General features: G+C 31.9%; 1 protein-coding gene and 1 long non-coding RNA gene across 2 annotated transcripts; both read right to left on the bottom strand.

Annotated features, from left to right (window-relative positions):
- Positions 1-11,811: 11,811 nt before the first annotated feature.
- LOC112706192 (14-3-3-like protein) lies at positions 11,812-14,223 on the bottom strand. Its single transcript, XM_025757366.2, has 4 exons — positions 13,224-14,223; positions 12,714-12,836; positions 12,201-12,317; positions 11,812-12,108 (listed from the first exon to the last, which is right to left on the bottom strand). The coding sequence occupies exons 1-4, from the start codon at positions 13,707-13,709 to the stop codon at positions 12,055-12,057; spliced, it is 780 nt and encodes a 259-aa protein (XP_025613151.1). The 5' UTR covers positions 13,710-14,223; the 3' UTR covers positions 11,812-12,054.
- Positions 14,224-17,905: 3,682 nt separating this feature from the next.
- Positions 17,906-20,103, bottom strand: LOC112706194 (uncharacterized). The gene is made up of 3 exons (XR_011864314.1): positions 19,936-20,103; positions 19,790-19,844; positions 17,906-18,169 (listed from the first exon to the last, which is right to left on the bottom strand). It is a non-coding gene; the product is annotated as an uncharacterized lncRNA (long non-coding RNA).
- Positions 20,104-22,521: the final 2,418 nt, after the last annotated feature.

Genomic DNA, 22,521 nt, shown 5'->3' with positions numbered 1-22,521 from the left:
CTGGGTTCTTGCTCACTTGATTTCCACTTTCTTCGTCTAAAGCATAAGTGAAGTAAAGCCTTTCGGCCACTAATTTTTTTATTTAAATTAAATAAATATAATATTTATCAAAATAAATAAACATTAAAAAAATTATTAAAATACATCTTCAGTCATATTTTAAGTACTGAGAGTCATTGTCCAAAATGGCTACATCTCGAGTGCATTGACTCATTGTGAATGCAACTGTGATATGAATATAAACATATTTTAGATACACTGCATTCAAGATACGCACGTTTATTCAGGTCAGTATATCCGAGATAAGGAAAAATTACCAGGATATTACCAGACTAATCTTCTATTTGTTTATCCATTTTGGTGAATACTTTTTTTACAAAAATATTGTAACGTAAATAAAAAATGGACCCGTAATTTCGAAAGTAACTAGTTATATAGAAAGGATTATAATAGGTAACCCATGACTTTCTTGAACATGAACAATAGGCCCTAAAATTGGCCCAATTCAAGTAAAACACACTATACCCCAAATTACTCACCTAAATCTTAATATTAGAATAATCATCCACACACCTAGGGAATTGAACATCCGATATATCCATTGTTCACATTGTTCAATATTTTCATTGTCTACCTATACTTTTCCATACAGAAATCATGCTTTATTACACATTAAACACATTTAATAACAATCATTACATTAAAGTGGCAACATTGGAACCAAAAGGCCTAAACTCTAAACTGCATGCGTCGTCATGGATTCGAGTGGGGCGTATTGGGACACCCACGTCTGGTGTGGCCCTCTCTGCGACGGAGCCCACATCTCTTCTTCGCACGCTCAATGGCATCTATCTCATTCCGGATCCGAGTGGATATCAGCCTTCCCGATGCCTTCCTTCGCATGGCTGAGTTGGGCTTCAGGCGTGCACCGTACTATGGATTCAGGCGTGCACCGTACTATGGAGGCCACATCTTGTCGTTTGGTATCGACCGAAATACCTTCTCATACACCTTGAACACAGAGGTCATTGTGTACACGGGATCCACGAAATGACCCAATTCAATACTCGCAGCTGCACATGCCGCTAGGGCATGTTAACATGGGTAATACAGTGACTGGAACAGGCCGCAGTCACATGTACTCGTACTCTCGGTCAGACGAATGCGATATAAAGTCTGTGACCAATCATCCACCGGCCCTATTGGGAAAAACCACCACAAAGAAGAATTAATTGTTCTCCATCAGAACAAAATCGAAAGAAGAGAAAGAGAAGAATGGTTTGTGAATTATGTGGAGAGAGGTATTGGGATGGTCTTTATAAATAGACTTATTCTACAACATATCTTGGGTACATAGATATCTATACTATAATGCACATATCTTGGATGCTGAGACCCTAATTATAATCTTAACTATATCTCGGATGTTGAGGGGGGCATTTCGATATTTTTCCTTATCTCGGATGTACGGACTCGAATCAGAAAATGAGTGTATCTCGGGTGCAGCATATCTCAGATATGCTTAGTTCATATCACGATTGCATTCGAGATATGATTTGCAGATACCATATGGCAGCATGAAGTCAGTGCACCCGAGATGTGATCATTTTAGACAATGACCCTCAGTACTCAATATGTGACTGAAGATATATTTTAGTAATTTTTTAATATTTATTTATTTTAATAAATATTATATTTATTTAATTTAAATAAAAAATCCTTTAGACTACTCAATAATGTTTCTATTAGCAACAATACTTTAAAATTTAAATTGATTTCTACTACTCTTTAGAGAAATTAATCTTTGTTTTTTTATAGTATTAGATTAATTTCAGTAAAATAAAAAATAAATTATTTATCATTCAAAATTTCAACAAAATAATTCTTCTATTAAATAACTTTTTGAAAAAACTTACTTTTTTCTCACTATAAAAACTATTAAATACGAATTTATCAATCTTTGTATTTGTATCTAATTAATGAGAAGGAAAGAAAAAAAATAATTTGGACATTACTCTTCTACTATAGCACTGATGTGATTGGAAGAGCATCATGCGAACTCCGATTTTCATTTATTTGGACGGAATGCTAACCAACGAGCTCAATTCCATATCTAAAGTTTGGTCAAAAGCACTCATCAGTGCTATGCCATAAAGAAGTTATCCGCATTTTTATATTTTTCCATCAATAGCATAGTAGTATATTATATTAGCATGTTACTAATATATTCACCAATAAAATTTGAGTATATCTATACACATATTAAATTTACAAACTAATAAAAATTTAATTAAAAATATAAGAAATTTAAATTATTAATATATTTATTTTATATTTATTAAATAAAAATATTTAAAATTTTGTATTAATAATAAATTTATCAAAAAACATATTTTAGCTAAACGACTAAACTCATCAAATTTATTCAAATTTATGATCAAACCGATTTTTATAATTAAATTCATCCAAATTTTTAAAAATTAAAAGTTTTATGTTTTTTATACGCGCCTCTTTTTTTCACATCTTTTTTTTTAATGTTATTTTTTTCTCAACTTCTCTTTTCTTTATTCTTCTTTTTTTTTTGTTGATTTTTTCTTTCTTTCTTCTGTCACCAAAATTTTTCTCCTTCTTTCGGATGCCTCTCTTCTAATTTTCTTTCTGTTTTGTTCAAATTGCTACTATTAATGAAATATTTTATTCAAATAAATCATTTTAAGTTAACATTATAAAAACATAACATAAAAATAACACAAAAAAACAAAAATTTTAGTTAAAAAAATATATAAAATATTTTAAACTTACGGAATTTTCAGTTGAATAAAGCAGAAGAACAATACATAAATTTTAATTGAGGAGTACATAAATTATTTTAAATTGTGTAAATTTTTTAGTTAAGTAATACAAGAAAAGCATAGAAATTTTAAATAAAAAACATAAAAATGTAACTTAAATAACACATAAATATTTTGAATTTGTATTAACCATACAAATTTTCTATGTTTGCTTTCTATATTTCTCTTCAAATATCTTTAAAAATGTGTTTATCTTAAAAAAATTTTGTTTATCATAACAAATTTTTTATCATTGATAAAATAAAATTTTATATTTGCTTCTTATGTTTTTTCAAAAAAATTTGTGTTTATCGTTAAATAATTTATATTTGTATTTCATGTTTCTCTTTAAAGTTTTGTGTGTTTAACTTAAAAAAATTATGTTACAACTCAAAATTTGTGTGTTTGCATAAAAAATTGATTTTTTTTCATATTAATTTTTTCATTTGTTTATTTTTTTCATAAACTTTTTTAAAATGAGAAGTTTTTTTTTTCTTTTTTTTTGCGTTTTCGATTTCTTTGTAAACTGCTGACACATCACACATGTACCATGTTATGTATAATTTATCAATACTTATTTATTTATTTTTTTCATTCCACGCCATAAAACACACATCATGCTGATTCCAATTCCACCCATATTCCACCCACATTCCTATCAATTTTATTTTAAAAAATATAGTCAAGGAAAGGGGTTCAATGTATTTCTAATAAAGAGAACCAAAATGGAAAAACCCAAAACAAAAAGAAAATATTATGTTTATTTTTCATTTAATTATTCAAATTTCTTTTACATTAAAGAAATCTTCTATGCTTGCATTGTTTATATATATATATATATATGTTAGATTTACATTGTAACGTGTACTTATTCATGCCACATGCATGATAATTTGGCCTGAAAGAAAGAAATTTTATATAATTTAAACAGAGTAAATACCCATAATTGTTCTTGAGATTTGCGTAAATATTTAATATAATTTTTAAAATTTCAATTTACCTATTGTAGTCCTTCAGATAGAGTTTTGAGTACTCATAGTGGTCCCTGAGCATATTTCTGCTGATGTGTCATCACCGGAACGCTTATATGGCGTCGTTTTACCATACTAGAGCTGAGCTGGCTCATTTTCAATTTGTACGCACATTGGTCCCTCACAGTTGGTGTTATTGTACAAAGCCCCGCTCCTGCACGTTTCACTCTCCCTCTTCCTCGCGTTTTTTCATCGCATTCTTTAGGCTTTCAATTCTCTTCCTTTACACTCTCCAAACCTACATCCACCTCGATGCCCAACCCTCCACCTCCAACGGCCTTCCTGCTGCCATTCGCCACCCTAGCGCCCCCAAAGGCCCTGCTCCCGACCTCAGAAAGCACCACAAGAATAAGGACAAGCTCGATTTCGAGTAGAAGAATGCCTAGATCTTCAGGCTCAGGCTTGACCATGCTCACCTGTGCATAATCATTACTTGTGCCTTGTGGATTATGGTACATTGGTAGTGGTGTATTGTGTGTGTGATATGGGAGGAACTTTGTTCTTCTGGTGTTTTGCTTCTGATGCTTTTGTTTTGTGTATTGTCAGCATGGAAGAGGCAAAGAAGAACATGTATGTCTTTAGCACCACACCTACATAGGATTCCAGTGCACTGTTGACGAAGCAACATCTGAAAAATTCAAGGGTAATGTTTTACAATTCATGCAGTTGTCTTTGTGGCCTTGTGTCATTACTTGGTAAAACATTTTTGGATATTCTTGGTATAATTTATGATTGCTACTCTTGTAGGGTTGTCTGTTGTTCTTTGGGTGCTGCCAGACTTGTATATAGATGTTAAAAACAAAGACTATGGAGGTTAAATTCGCTTATGGAAGAGGCACACAAGCTATTCGATAAAATGTCCGAACGAACTGTTGTTTCATGGACAACTTTGATACCTGCTTAGAAGCTCTCGATTTGTTTGACTCCATGAAAGTTATGGGTCCAAAACCAAACTATATAACAATGCTTGGGGTTCTATTTGCATGTAGTCATGCAGGGCTGGTCAATGAAGGCTGAAATTACTTTCGGTCTATAAAGAATTTTTATGGAATAGATCTTAAAATAGAACACTATAGTTGCATGCTTGATCTTCTTGGAATAGTTGGAAAGCTTGATGACATGGTTAAGCTAATTCAGGAGATGAATTATGAGTCGGATGTTGTAGCATGGAGGACTTTGCTTTATGCTTGCAAAGCCCACCGAAATGTGCGTGAATCTCAGGAACAGTTGCCGGAGAACACCCTTGTTGGATTAGTTACCTTTGACTCCATGGTTTATATTCATGATCTTGGCTATTCTGAGTGCTCAAAGGTTATCCTATTCCATGGCGATCGTGAAGTTTCGTCTAATCAGGTACTAAAGGTAGTTAATTCTAATTCATTTTTTAGTATTTGGCATTGTAGTCTGGTTATTCAAATTAATCCGATTAGCCACTCTGAGGAGGCTTAAAGTGTGCGGGCTAGCTTAAGTTAGTGATTGAGATAATTGTGACTAGTGATTGGTTTGATAGTTGTAAAGAAGTAGAAGAGAATCACAGATTTAGTTGGTAGGAGTTCATTCAATCTTGTTTTAAGTTCTACTTTTTCAAGGACTTACATGCTATGCTGCTTTATTATCATTTACTGTGAAATGTCATAATCATAAGCTAGATTAAGTTTCTACTTTTTTCGTTGCAGAACAATCTAATCTACACTGTCCCTAAAATATTTGGTTTTTTTTTTCTTTGTTCACAGACCAGATAGTTCCTCAACATTAGTCACGCCTACCACCAGCTGCATCATGGACAAACAACTGTTGTCCCAAAGCAGGGATATTTGTTGCCAATTTCAGAATGCGAGTTCAGCATCACCCGGCAATTGAAGAGATCCATTGTATGTAGAAGTACGAGTAAATACCCATATGAAAAAGAAGAAGAAGAGATGAAGACGAAGAGGAGATGAACTGTATGAAAATTTGGGGATTTAGGGTTAGGAACCAACATGGGTACAAATTGAAAATTAGCCAGTTCAACTAGCCATTGGACTCCTCCAGTGTAGCAAACCGAGTCCATGTCAGCGCTCCGGTGATGATTCATCACCAGAAATATTGAGTGCTCGGAGCTCTATCTGGAGGACTACAATAGAAAAATCGGGATTTTAAAGATTAGATTGAGTATTTACGCGAATCTCAGGGATGACTATGGGTATTTACTCGATTTAAATATTATATGAATATATAAAAAGTATTTTGATATTCAAAGAACTAAGGCCCAATTTGGGTAAATAACTTAAATAAGTTCTTTTGGAAAAAGAGCTTAAAATATAAGGACTTTTATTAATAGTAGCTTATAAATAAGTTATTTTGTGTTTGGATTTTTAACTATAGAAGTACTTATTTTAAAGTTGTAGCGTTTAGATAAATAACTCAAAAAATACAATTTTTTTAACATAAGAAGATGGATATTAAAATAACGATGATAACAAATACTTTCCATTATTGAATGTTGATTTTAAAATTGATATTTCTGAAATACAAGAGAATGGATATTAAAATTGATATTTCTGAAATAATTTTAAAAAATGCAACATACCTGAGTCTTAGCATCCCACCAATCATCACTTGCTTGTATGGTCTTCTTAATAGGATCCCAACCAAGACCGGTCTCTTTTCCTTTTAGTTTAGCCCATAGTCCCCATTCTCTTTTCATAGCCTTCCACTTGTTTTTAAATTGTTTAGACTCATAATTTAAACCAGTCTTTTTCAAGAATTTTGTTTTTAAATTTGCCCAACCAACTTTGTTAAAATGTGTTTCAGGTCTATTTCCAGCCACCATCTCTTCTTTACATATTTTTATGAATATAGCATAATTTCGTTCATTCCAATCAGCTTTAAATTTTCTTCCGGACTAGCCACTTTCATGAATTTGTTGGGAAAGAACATAAAAAAAAATTATAAAACTAATTATAAAAATAATAGCAAGTTGTATAAAAATAAAATCACATATAAAAAAATAAAATTAAAATCACATGTAAAAAAATAAAATTAAAATTCAGATTTCATAGCATACATAATGTTCAATACAAATTTAATAATAAAATAGAATGATAAAATGATAAAAAAAATACCTGAAAGGAATATATGTTGGTTCAGATTGAACAGAAGATGGTGGTGAAGGGTCAATACTTCCAGCAGATGAATCATTACGTGAAAATGGTGGTGGAGGGCCAACACTTCCAATAAATGGAACATTGCGTAAAGATGATGGTGGAAGGTCAGTGCTTCTAGAAGATGGAACCTTGCGTGAAAATGGTGGTGGAGGGCCAGTATTTTCAGCAGAAACAAAAAACATTTTTTCACAGAATCAAGAATGAAAGTAGATTTTTTTGTTTTGAAATCAATTTTTTTCACGAAAGTGATAAAATGACTTATGGAAAAGGAGATAAGTCATCTATTTCTACTTCTTCCAAAAGTTGTAAATTAACTTTTCGGAAAGTCAAAAGCTCTTCTTTAAAATGGTGTCAAACACGCTTATCGTAACTTTTCATAATTCAAAAGTAAAAAAAGTAGCTTTTGGCACTTCCCAAACGGGCTCTAAGTGTCATTATAACTTTTAGAATATTATATTTTATAATATTTGTATAATATTTTAGATTATTTGAGATAGAATTTTAAAATGTTCTAAAATATCTCAAAAGGTTTCGAAAAATCCTAAAGAGTTCTAAAAAACTTTGAAATATCATAAAGTATTATGAAAAAATGTGGATATATATAAAAGTATGAAGAGTGGTATAGAATAATTTAAAAGAGTTTAGAAAAATGCGATAAATTAGATATTTGTAATGAAGATTTTATACACTTGATTTAGACTATTTGATTAAATTTAATCATAACCGTCAAGTAAGGAGGTGGTTGGCTATAAATAAAAGTGATAGTTTTGGCATTAGTTGTATGAGTTATTTATAACAAATACTTGTGTAGTGAAACATTCTTTTCACCAAAATCTCTTTTCTCTTGTGTTCAGCTGTATTCATAATTTTATTGTTAAATATTGAGGATTAAACTAACTTGGTCTTAATTTAAGAGGTTAAGTAAGTTCAAATATCAGCACGGTAGTGTTGGAATGTGTCCAAAGTGGTGACAATTTGACATCAGAGCATGATTCAAGAGAAAGCACAATTGATTCGTGGGTATGACTTCTAGTATAACTATGGAGCATAAAGGAAAAGTGATATTATTCCTTTTCAATGAAAAAGGAAGAACGTGCGTTCTTCAACTGAGATTAAAGGTAAGGACTTTAACTTTTTTGTAGAGAGTGTTTTCTTATTGGAAAATGTGCGTTTTCAAATGATAGAACATTATAAGGAGACCCTTGAGACTCATGTGTTAGAAGAACTAGATGCTTTCAAAGAAAGCATGCTCTAAATAGAAGAGAAACTTAAAAATTCCTTAAAACTATTCAAGGAAGAAAAATCTCGACCGACCATTATAAGAGAGACAATAAATATTTGGAGTATGCTTTCAAAGCATCTAGTTCTTTCAATACATGAGTTTTGATGGTCTCCTTGACATGTTCTATCATGTGAAGATACACATCCATAGAGGATAGAACCTTCTCCAACAAAAAAAATCGCTCTTCAAAAAAATTAGAGTCTTTGCCTTTAGGTTCACTTGAAGAATGTACCTTCTTTCTTTCCCATTGAGACGGAATAACATCTATTCCCCTTTGAGTCTCAACATGCTCAATTGTCACATAGAAGCCTAACCACGAAACACTTATGTTTTCTCTCGAACCTTGTTCTGATGCCAAATTGTCACGGCCTTAAAGACATTCCAACGCTACCGTACCGACCCTTGGACTTAATTAACCTCTTAAGTTAAGATCAAGTAAGTTTAACCCTCAATGTGTAGCAAAAAAAATTATGAATACAAAAAAAAAAGAAGTTTTCGTAGGAAGAATATTTCACTACACAATTTTTTTTTTAAAAATAACTCTCACACCCAATACCAAAATTTTCACTCCTATTTATAGCAATTCACCTCCTTAAGGTAGCCTTTGGTGGAGAGACAGAGACGGAACGACTGAGATTAAGAGACGGAGACTAAGAGATAGAGATTGAAATAAATTTTAGTATTCTATTTAGTGCAAAATAGGAGACAGAAATTGAAACAAGAATGAAACTCTAATTTAATTTGCACAAAAGGTAAAATTGAAATTAATTAATTTAAATGAGGATATTTTAAGTATAAAATGTTATTAAAGTTTCAGTCTCCATCTCTAAAAATTTTAGTCCTCTGTGTCTTCACTTTTTGGAGGTACTGAAATACTGAAATTTTAAAGACATAGACAGGAATTTCAGTACCAGTCTCTAAACCAACAAACATCATACTGAGTCTCAGTCTCTCAGTCTCTGTCTCAGTACCTCAAAACAAACGCTACCTAATAGACAGTTATGATTAAATCTAATCAACGGTCTAAATCGAGTGTCCAGAATCTTTATTAAATATCTAATCGATCACATATTTCTAAATTTTTTTAGATTATTCTATATGACTTTTTATACTTTTACATATATACACACTTTTTTAAAATGTTCTATAACCTTTTAAAATCTTCTAGAATTTTGTATGATCTTTTAGAACTTTTAAAATATTTTAAAATTATCTAAAATAATCTCAAACACTCTAAAATACCATCATAATAGTATTAAATATACCATTATAAAAATTATCGTGACATAAATCTCCTATTTACTTAAAACAACGGTTAGAATTTTGTAATAGTACAAAAATTCTTATTATGATAAAAGAAAATTTGTATATACATAAGTATACGTAATATCTAAAAACTAAAATAGTAATAATAATAATTACATGACAAGTGAATCAATAATACACCATAATGCATATACTTGATATTAAGGTTTATTTTTTTTAATATTGGGTGATAATGGGAGTAATGCATAATTATGATATACTTGTATGTTTTACTGACATATTAAAAGCAGTCTTAAATTAAAGAAATTGCTTCCAATAATTTATATAGATAAGCAACAAGACAAATAAAATACTAAGGGTGATTTAATGTTTGGTGGAAGTAATTTTTAAAAAAAATAAAAATTTTAAATATAATTAACATCTAGCACCTGTCAAACCACAAATCGCTCCACTCCCAGCAATTTTGGCACAAATTTTTTTTTTTCCTATAATCAAGAATTACATCAGCTTAGAGTAACAATACTATTCGAATTTATAGGTATTTATTTTATTTCTATCTGTTCGGGACAAATAATTATTTATTTCTGCATTGAAATAAATCTTTAACAAAACAAATTTTGAGTGGAATGAGATTAGATTTAGGTTAAACCCGTCTTTATTCGCTCCAATATATATATACTTTTAATATATAATATATGTAATATATATAAAATAATTAATAATATTATATTATATTTAAATTTTTATTTTAATTTATGTTATATATATAATGATGATTATATAAATTTTAAAATTTAATTTTATTTGTTGAATTTTAATAATTATAAGAACGAGTAGAAATAGAATGGACTAAAATTTAACTTTTTATTATCTACAAATAAAAATAAATGAATTAAATGCGAGTTATTGTAGGACGAAACGAGTCGGACAGGGCAAACATCCCATTACCACCGTTAATCAGCGTTGACTCATTTACATACATTACATGTTCGTGGGACCATTATAGAAAAGAAAGTTGTAATATTACCATCCAACTATTTTAAAGAATGAAGGAAAAATAAAGCTATGTATACATTTTGTATTATCCATTTGAATCTAAGCTCTTTTGCATGCAATAATTTTTATGTTAAATAGGATTTTAATTAATAAAAAAATTGGTGTGTAAATTATACAAGTACTACGGAAGTTCTTAGTATTTATTTATTTAGTCATTAGATCGTGTTATTTTTATGAATTTATCTAAAATATGTTAAGAAGTTATAGGATAAAAGAGTAAAAAAAATTGAAATTTTCAATGTATTTAATATATAAAAACTTTAGAAATTTGATTTATACCTTTTATTAAAATTGTTTACTTGCAATATTCTTAGCAAAAGCCTTTTTTAGCAAATTTTTATTTTATTAATAAAAAATTATTTATTTAATTATTTTTTTACTGGGAAATATGAATATAAAACTGGGGTGGAGCGTGTGAATAAATTGCATCAAGACGATTTTGACAACTGGAAAAGACATGTGACTATGTGAGGACTCTGAGTATGACAGTTGAATAGGTAAGTTTTCTTCAGTACTCCGATAATCAGGTTTAGGCGTCATAGGCCTCGGTACAACTCCAACAATAACCATCCTATAGGTTCCAAATAGATCAAATTGCGAACACCTTTTCACATTTCCTTCCAGGCTTCCACAAAATCCTTCCACGCCAATCATGTTTATACTACCATTATACTTCCCGGGACAGCGTGGTTTCATGGTGTTGCTATGGACCGATGGTGTTTCTCACTTGTTGATTGTTGAAGTTCATGCTTCAGGTTCTTTTGTTTATCTCGCATTATTTAGGTCCCTCTTAACATTTTATTTATATGATTTAAGTTAAAATAGAACGGTGACATTAGGGATAGAGCTATCAAAGCCGTACTTTGCGCAGAGGACACAGTTTGTTGCAATCAGGACAACGAATTCAGTACCGCATGTGTCTCAGCTTTCTCACTAACAAGCAAAGCCGTCCTATGCTTCTTTCATTGTTTGTCCTTAGCGGAGAGCATTTTATGATTATGAATATCAAGAAATGGCACGAATCAACAGAAAATACAGGAATTGGGTACGTACGTAAAAAACAAGCAGTAATCTCGGGTTAATTATTCGTCTGGACGGCGACTTCGGGCCAAGTAGTTAATTCAAGAGTACGTAGTTTCCGATATGAACACAGGCGAAGAGAACAATGACTAAGAACAAGTCAGCAGCGGCAAATTCTCTAGTGGTGAAGTGAATCTTAAAATTCCAATTCCATGTAATAAAAACTTGGGTGTCCTCAAGAAAATAAGCAATTTAGAAACACTTAAAAGGAAGGACAAACTAAAAACGGCCCAATACATCCATAATTCATAACAGACATGAATGCCTAAAATCTCAGTACCCAAACGAGATCAAACAAGCAGCTTCTCCTTTGAAAAACATATAGAGGAGAAGTTCAATTCTAATTAGCAGTAAAAATTTGTTTACTGCTGTTCATCTGGTTTAGGAGCTTCTTTTATTTCATCTGCTCCATCATCCTGAAACCATAACAAAGAACAAATAGAAGTTCAATACATAGCTCATGAAATGATGTGACAGACAAACATAATATGGGGGTTCGAATCAATACCTGCATGTCAGAGGTCCACAGGGTGAGGTTATCACGGAGGAGTTGCATGATCAAAGTGCTATCCTTGTAAGACTCCTCTCCAAGTGTGTCCAATTCAGCAATGGCTTCATCAAAAGCCTATTGAATATAGAAGTGAAAATATTCATCATCATGTTCATGAGTATATAAACAATATACTACAAGATCAGGACGAATCATGAAGTTATTCTCTAACGCTTGAAGGGGATCGCTCATCTATTACGAGTATATGACTTGTCAAATATTTTATTATTTATTAGCTTTATTTTTAATGAACTTCAAAACATTTATTGCTTAGCAATAACTCGATAAATATTTTGCCATAGTGGTAAAATAGACAGGTTGATTTGAGTTATTCAAAAAACACTAAACAGTAACCGTTGATGATGGCACTGCAAACGGGCCCAGTCCACAGTTTTTCCCTTTCTATCGCAATCCATCGAAACATCTGATAGAAGTAAACAGTAAAATAACAAGGATCTAGCAAAATCTAACCTGTTTTGCAAGGTTGCAAGCACGATCCGGAGAGTTGAGGATTTCGTAGTAGAACACAGAGAAGTTTAGAGCAAGACCCAGCCTGATTGGGTGAGTTGGTGGCAGCTCCGCGTTAGCAATGTCCTTAACAACACAAAGAAGCACACAGTATTAGACCTAATCACGTGTAAAACTTACTACATGCATAAAAGTAATAACAAAATAAGATAAAACAAAAAAAAGCCACATCAAAATTTCCTAATTCAAAATTGTTTACAAGGATAATCTCACAGATATTTCACAAATAATCATGGAAATTTTTAGCAACCATGTCTGATGACCAAAATATTTAAAATATTTAAAACCAAACATGCGTAACCGCAGAGTATCAAGAATAACCAAGAGAAAGAGTGCAGATTTGAAGAATCACAACAAAATAGAAGATTAAAATCTGAAATCTGGCTAACAAAACTTAACAGATCTGAACCGAAATATAACAGAGATCTACAAGAAACAAGAAAACTGATATACCTGAGCAGATTTGTAAGCCGCGAGGGTGCTCTCGGCTGCCTCCTTGCGCTCTGCGCCGGTCTTAAACTCGGCGAGATACCGGTGGTAGTCTCCCTTCATCTTAAGGTAGAAGACCTTGGAATCGCCGGAGGAGGCGGAGGGGATGAGGCGGGTGTCGAGGAGCTTCAAGATCCCGTCGCAGATGTTGGAGAGCTCCGACTCGATCTTGGATCTGTAGTCACGGATCACCGCAACGTGGTCCTCGTTGCCGCGACTCTCCTCCTTCTGCTCGATGGAAGAGATAATCCTCCACGACGCACGCCTAGCTCCGATCACGTTCTTGTACGCCACCGAGAGAAGGTTCCTCTCCTCCACCGTCAGCTCCTCGTTATCGGCTGCGGCTGACACCTTTTCCATGAACTCAACCATCTCCTCGTAACGCTCTGCCTGCTCCGCCAGTTTCGCCATGTATACGTTCTCCTCCCGTGGCGATGGTGCTGCCGCCATTTCTCCGAACCTAGAGAGTGAGCGTAAGAGCGAGAAAGAGAGAAAGAGAGAGAGAGAGAGGGGGAGAGAGAAGAGATCTGGTTTCTAGAGAGAGAAAATGAAATAGAGAGCGATGAGATGGTAGAACGCGGAGAAGGCGAAAGTGAGAGGGGTGGTTTTTGAGTCTGCTGCGTCCGATAATTGCGTTTTGCGAAGCGTGGGTGGGGCCGTTTCTGAAACGCGATATGGACCGTCGGATCGTTTTATTTTTTGTATTTATTGTGTGATTAATTACTATTTTATTTTCTGCACCATTGTCGGTTACCTGGACATTTTAAAATTTGGAATTTCTTCGCTGGTTTTGATATTTTTAAAATTTTAAAAAATGCGACAGCTGGCAAACACGGGGTTTTGATGCCTCTTCTTGTGTGTGGGCGATAAAGGTTAGTCTTTCTTTCTCTTGCACACTGTCCTCCTCCTCTTTTTTTTTTTTTTTTGGACATGCACCCATTGTCCTTTCTGTCATTGTGAATTTTGTGTGACGATGGATCCTATAACCAAGAATAGTATTCGGTTTTGGTTGGTTCGAAGAGGTTGAAATTTTAATAAACATCCAAATTAGTTTCTTTCTTAAATTAAATTAAATATTTTAATTTTAAATAAATTTTTATTATTTTAAAAATTTTCGATACTAGTGCGTCTGAAATAAGGATTCATTTGTCTTATAAATTTATCAACGATTTTATTGTCTAATAATAAAATTTAGGTAAAACTTATAACGATTCTTAATTATTGATTTTATATAAAAATAATTACATATAAATTTTTATTTATAATTTATTTATTTAAAATACATATTAAAAATTTTATTTAAAATAATAGAGAAATCAATATATCTGATAAGTGTAGTTTTCAGATATTTTTAAAACAATAAAAAATTATTAAAATTAGAATATTTGATATAAAATTTATTTGAGACTAATTTGAATATATACTTCGACCGAAAAGGGTTCATGAATTCCATTGAATGATAATCAATTTGGGGTGGAAAAAGAAAATGGGCCGAAGTGGTGTGGTTAATGCCTTAATGGGTCCATTTATGAGGTTGGATTCTCCACCGGCCACTGCTTAAGCCCTGAATAAAGCAAAGCGCTTTTTTCTCTGCGATTTTCCCTTACTTTTCCTTTTTTCTTCCACCACAGATCGTGAGAATTTAAGAGAACAAAAAATGAAGAAATAAAAGTAAGAAATAAGAAAGGGGATTGGTCGGTTCATCTATTCAGTAGTTGACTCGTACGTGAAAAAGTGCTAGACTTGTCACCCCAACCGGTCACTGCTCAACTCAACATCATGTCATTGTACTTTCTAAAGTAATTAGATTAGAGAAATTTTTTGGGTACAAAATATAACACTTTTTTTTTTAATTTTGATATGGAATAAGTAATGGTATACGACATAGTAATTAGATATGGAGTAAGTAATGGTATAATTAGATTAGAGAAATCTTTTTCATTGGGAATATAGTGACTGCGTCAAGTAAATTAGGGTTTGATGGGAGGGAGAATAATCGAACGGTTCGATTATAGTAATTGGATACTCCGATTTGTGTATTCTGAATTTATTTTTAATTTTTTAAACACAAATTGAATGATTTAATTTGTATATTTTTATAATTTTAAAAACACTAAAAATTACAATATTAAAGTATATCATTCATCTTATTTCTATATCAAAAATTTTTAACCACAGAATAAGATTAAGTAAAAAGTGATGAATTTTATTAAATTTATAGAGTATATATATTGTATATAATATTTTTTGTGATTTTTTATTATAAAAGAGTAATTTTTTGTTTTACTAGAAAGTATAATATACCACAATATTGCTTTTAAGTTAGAGTTCAATCAAATTTTAAAAATATTTGTACATGAATTCTATTAAGGATCTAATGGAATATTTGTATAATGTGTATAATGAGCTATATGAGTTATAAAATAAACATTATCCATAATATCTAGAACTCTAATACCATGTCATTATACCACTCATCCCAAAAATTTACACTGATAAAAAAATTAACACTAATAATTATATCTCTAATATTTCCTAAACTTCCATTATACACACTATATAAATATTTCATTAATTATGTATATTTTCTCTTTGTATATTAGTAATTTTAAAAAAGGTTTTAATAATTTGTGTAAATATAGTTAGCCTTATGTATTAAGCTGTTAACCATAGCGAAAAATATGGCTAAATAGCTAATTATGATAATAAGGTCAGCAATGATTACAGGGATAAAATTAAATTAGTTGACATAAAGGACAAAGGAGGGCTATACTTATGTCTCATGAATTTTGTAAAAATTTATAAAATTATTTTTTTAAATTAATTTGTATTTTTTTAAGGTTAAAGAGTTTAATTCAAATTTATATATTGATAAATATTTATATATATTAGAATTATTTTATAAATTAAAAAACAATTTCATTAAATAAAACTTTTGTAAATTATACTTATCGAAATAAAAGTTACTTTTTGTTTTACCAACATAATCGTTATAATATTTGAAAAGTTATGTTTAAAAAATTAATTTTAATAAACTATTTTTTTTAAAAATCAAAGTTTTATTAAACCATGCTTTTTACTTTTTTTATTTTCACTTTTACAATATCTCCAAATTTAACAGGTTAAATTAATTTCCTATAAATCTGAAAATCTATTCATATACGTATTTTGATTGAAACTTTATCAATAACGCATAACCGCAAATAGCTAAGAATAGGAGTGGCAAATTGGCAATGGGTTGAGTAGGGTAGGGTTTGAACCCGACCCTAATTTTATCCGCGGGTTGAGTTGTTAATCAACACTCAACCATATCTTACCTGTAGGTTGAGAAATACCCAACCCTAACCCTACCTGCACTCAACCCGTGGGTATCCGACCCTACCCGTGGATTGACAAAAAGAAACATTATAATGACACAAGTATCTCATAAATAACACAAGTATCTCATACACAACATAACCATCAAATAACACAAGTTATCCCATGAGCATTCAAATAACACAAGTATTCAAACAACACAAATTATTCCACAAATAACACAAGTATCTCATACACAACATAACCATCAAATATTAAAATACACATAAAAGTCTTTGTCTAAGTAAATAACATAAACATAAATAAATTATTTAATTTTATGTCTCCATGAGCATTCCATTTGTTGCAACAATACCATCACTAGTTTATGACTTCAGATACAGCATCATAATCATCATCATCATTTGCAGTTTGATAATCAGGTTTTTTACCTAAAAATCAAAGATAATAAATTTATTTATTAATCAATCTATATATAAATTTAACATTACCATAAACAAATAGAAAAGTTAAATCATAAATAACCTCTTTGACGATATGCTGCCCACAACCAGTTTTGATTACACATAAGAGTTTCCACGGTATCTTCATGAAGACTACCACGATGAGGAGCAATTACTCGACTACTTGTGCTAAAAGAAGACTCAGAAGCAATAGTAGACACAGGGATAACAAATATATCTCTCACAATTCTTTAAAGTGTTAGAAATCTAGCCCTATTCACTTTTCACTAGGCTAAAATATCAAATTCAGCACTCAAAGGATGAACATCTTCCTCTATGTAATGATCAATTTCAGTCTTCACAAATGAACCATTTTCTCTCTTCTTTTGTCTAATATACAACTAGTAAGTAGCAGGATCACCTTGCTTTGCATTCATCTGTACCTCTTGTGTAAAATTCTCAAATGCATTACTTGAATTAGACAGATTGTGTTGGTACTCATGAAGCAAGTCATAGCACATCTGTTTGATCCTCTCAATCTTACTTGAGCACTCATCTTGATTTTGACATAATATTGAGAATTTATACTCAAGCCTAGCAAGCTTATACCTAGGATCTAGAATAATAGCAATGTAACACCCTACCACATTAAGCTTTACGCTTAAGTCGTAAAACAGAGAAGGTATGGTATTACGACTTCTAAAATAAAATGAGTACACATAATAGCAGAAGAATTATAATATGCTAGGAGCCTTGAAGAATAGAGGAAATAAAAATCGCAAAATAAAAGCGCAACGCTCAAGGAACGAGTTAACTTGCGTGCTAAGAAAACCATAACTATTAAACATAAGATAACAGAAGTAGGAATAGAGTGCCAAAGGTACAAAATAACAAGCTCCTGACTCAGCCTGCGAAGTCAAGACTGGCCGGAGAATATACACACATATATACATATATATACATATCCAAAATCCAAATGTACATAAACAAAATCCTGCCTCTCCATACACCTCTATGAGGATAAAAAAGAATAAGTTATGTGGAGAGAAAGCTAAGTACATATATATACATCATAGCATAACAAAATAATCCAGTAACCACTCCGCTTTAATAGTCCAGACGCCTAACGAGATGCCTCTCGACCTGCATCTGAAAAACAACAACATAGTATGGAATGAGAACCGGAGGTTCTCAGTATGGTAAAGGTGCCACACACATAATATATAAGGTCCTGGGAATGCCAGAGGCAATCCTAGAACTCCGACATTCAGATTATAGAGCTTAAAGTATTAAACAGAAGCCATAAAAGGTGGTTTTCTAAGGGTATCTAAACCCTACTTAACTCAATCTTAAATCTAAATCTCATACCGCCATTCCTCCATACCTCCACTCCATCATGCATTTCACAGACAATTAAACAGATAAAGGCAAGCACAAGAAGGTTACAAGTACAGCAGGTAACAATTACACATTTAACATGGCAAGTACAGTTAGGCACACCCAACTAATGCACAAGCAAATAATTCAAGTAATATGCAGATGATGCATGCCTGTCCTATGGTTGATGAGGCTCATCTGTCGGTTATTCAGCCAACCCGACAAGTCTGAATTGTACTTAGACTGTCCCCCGACGTGCATCCCCAAGAGTCTATGCATAGCTTTATCTCAAATAATCAATATTGCTCAATGGGGGTAACATTCCCGGGAATTTATATAGTGCCCGGTCACACTTACGTCGTAGGGTCAACAAAGTATCGAGTTTTCAACCTGGTACACGTGGTGGCAAGTCACAGCACTTAATCCTGGGAATCTCGTATCTCAGATCATTCAAATTCATAAGCCATATAAATAATTCAATTATAATTCATCAACATCCACATCGTTCTCAATTGCATCTCATTCATTATCATATATTAAACATATTCAATCCTTATCCTTCATTATCACACCTCCCATTCCGTCCATCAATAGTTCTAATTCAAAACATAATTCATTCTTTTCTAAGAATCAAACTTCAAACTTAAAACATACTCATTTTCTTAATAACTTAAAATCAAGCCATATAACCTTTAAATCTAAATCTCTTTTAAATAATCATATAAACAAAATCTCTAACTTTTATAAAATTTCGGCAGCATCTCCTCTAAAACTCGGACTTTGCCACCCTTTTCGGGTCCAAACCTGCATTCTTTTCAACTCAACATACCCTTCCTCATCATCATAACAATCGCCACAATAAATCTACCTCAGATCAACAATTATACTTACACAGTATTCAAATCCAACAACCAAAATTTAACCAAGAATCTTAGTTCACAAATCCTATGTTCTTAACACAAAATACCTCATTATCACAACAACCTCCACAATAATTATACCTCAAATCAATAATTCACTAAATCACCAGTTAATTAACAAGCACCAAACCAACCATGTTCATCAATAGGATACTAAGTATTAAATATACACATGCAATTCAACATATCCTACGGTCATCTAGCCTAAGTTTTCACAGAACGTTATATATTAAATGCAAGAAACCTAACCCATACCTTAGCCGATTCCCAAGTATTATTCCAAGACAATTTTCCTAAAAGAACACAGCCCTCAAACCCTCAACTAATCTGCTTCCTCCAAGTTTCAGTATTCACAATTTCAAGCTTCAATTATTTATTCACAACCTAATATACATTTATAACACATATATATCCAATTTAATACTCAAAGCTCAAATCCAATGAAATTAAAATAGAATTATCGTATCCTCACCTTACCCAAGCTTCACATAAGCAAGAGTAAACGTTTTCCTCAAGCTAATTGGATCCTAAAACATTAGAAATCAAAGAAATTTAACTTTCCCATTAAAAATTTGAAAATTTGGGAGAAAGATGGCTGGGAGTGATTAAACAAGTTACCAGTAAAATTGTTCCGATAGAAACGTAGAGCTCGATGTGGTAAATACGTGGCCGCAAACGGTGCGGCGATTGGAGCTCGGACGGGGAAGTTATGACGTACGGAAGTTAACCTGAGGGTTTAACGTTCTTCATTTTCTCTCCTCAATTGCTCTCTGATGCTGCCGAAATGAAGAGAAGAAGAACGTGGCTTTTACTTAAAGGGCTGGTTCGGTTGGGCCCATGGCCCGGTTTGGGCCCGGTTCAACCAGTTTGGCCTGTTCGGTCCAATCTTGGACCGATTTCTTCGAAATTGGTGTCAAAATTCTCGTTTCGATGAGCTCTATCCTAATTTGATATAATATTCACATTTATAATCCTCCTTACTAAAAACTAATTTATTGACTAATTATTTACTAATTTAATCGGGGTTTACAAGCAACACCCATCATACTATGAATTTTTTCCCAATACTTATCAAATTTTACTCGCATACTACATGCCATATTACTAATCAGTGGATTTAGAGAAGCAGACTATTTTTTCAAGGCAATATTTATATCACATACTTTGTTAAAATAAATGTTGGCTGTTGGAACTTGAGTACCAAAAAACAATTGTGTCACATCATAAAACAACTTTAATTTCTCACAAATTTTTTTAGCAAGGTCCTACTCTTTATTGCTTGGAAAACTTTTGTAATTAGGATCCTTTTGTCTTAATCGAGGAAACACATTTCGATACAACCATGCAGTCTCTAACATCACATAAGTGGAGTTCTATCTAATTGGATAATCAAGAGCTAATTTTTTTTTTTGTAAATTGAATATTTGACTTACTACACCAACTCACAAAGGTTTCATGTCTTTTAGGGGTTGAAGTCCAATACATCACATTGCCATAAATTTTTTTCACACTTTTCTTAACCAAATTTAGACCATCTTTCACAATTAGGTTCAAGATATGAGCACAACAACGCATATGCAATATGGAACCCCCAACAATAAATATTTTGAATCTAAGCGCCCTAATAACTCATTAACCATAGCATCATTAGTAGAGCAATTATCCAATGTAATAGTTGACAATTTTCTATCTATGTTCTACTCTAACAAAACTTTCATTAATGCATTTGAGAGCACTTTACTTGTATGAGGAGCGGGAATATAAGTAAAATTGAAAATTGTTTAAAAATATTTTTCAATTATTATCTAAAAGATAAATTAATTTTAAGTAAAAATATTAAAAGTCATATCAATTACTAGAAGTATAATTTAGAAGATTACCTTAATACGCGCATTTGCAAAATTCATGAACGATCAATGTAGTGTGCCATGACAACCATGTATCCTTTTTCTTGATTGGAAGTCCACATGTCAGTTGTAACTGCTATCCGACTATCATTTCCATCCATTAGCTTAGTCATGTTAAGCTTCTCCAACTCATACATTTCAAAAATATCCTTCTTGATTGTGTTTCGACTAGGCACCTTAAAAGTTGGTTGCGTTGATGCATATACTTCCTTCATTCCAACATGTTCCACAAAAGATAAAGGGTACTCATGCATACATATGGCCTTGGCAATTCACTTTCTTGTAAAAGATGGATCAAATACAAAAGCATCCACAACACTCTTTGCATGTTTAGACAATGAATAAGCAATTGTTGATTGCCTAGAGTTTGCTAATTTGATCATTTTACAATAGTGGATCACATTATTCTTCAAATTTGTAGTTCCATTTCTTGAATTGGCTCTAAGAACAGATTTGCAATGGTTGCATTTTGCCTTCCAGCCTTTTTCCTCTTGAAATCGACTAAAGTATTGCCAATAAACACTCTTCACACTCGATTTTTTGCTATTTTCAATCGAAGCGGACTCATCTGGAACAAAATTAGCAGTTGCTTCTACCGGGGGTTCTTGTTGTTGTTCTTCTGCAGTCACATCTTGTGCCATTACATCCATGTTGGTACTTGACATTTCGAAGTGAATTTCCTACAAATATATATATGTGACATGTTTAAATACACTTTGTACTGATAGTCAGATATACAAATAATAACTTGTCCAAATAAAATCAAATTACACACACATACATATAAAATAAAATAAAAAGAAAAAAATATCATCTTGTCATAACTAGTAAAAAATTCTATTTTCTAGTCAGAGAATTTCAACTTCACTCTTTTTGGAAAGGTATAAGAAATTAAGAATTATTGTTGTAGAAATGAGTCAAAATTAATTAAACAAGTATTACTAAATAAAAAACAGATAAACAATAAGCGTTTAAGTATTTATTAAAGACAAAATTTAGCAAATAAAAACACTATTGTATGTTAATTGGTGAATTATATAGGTTATCTCTTCATTAAATTTTTTAAATTATTTTCTACAGTGAAAAGAAAAGAAGAGTTTTACAAGACAGATTAGTTACTTTCTCAATATAAACTTGCAAGGATAATAGACAAATAAAGAACTAAAAATAAAATGATTCATTAGTGAGAAATAGAGTGCAGTTAAGGATAGATCATTGCGACCTTTAATTTTTTCAGGAAAAGGGGGGTCGGGAGGGGTCTTCAAACTTGCTCAGCTTTGGATAAGTTTCGAGAAGA

Source organism: Arachis hypogaea, chromosome 8 (assembly GCF_003086295.3).
Source record: "Arachis hypogaea cultivar Tifrunner chromosome 8, arahy.Tifrunner.gnm2.J5K5, whole genome shotgun sequence".
In the NCBI taxonomy this organism is placed as follows: Eukaryota; Viridiplantae; Streptophyta; class Magnoliopsida; order Fabales; family Fabaceae; genus Arachis; species Arachis hypogaea.
Note: the sequence above shows the minus strand (reverse complement) of the source record. Positions and strands in the feature narration are given on the sequence as shown.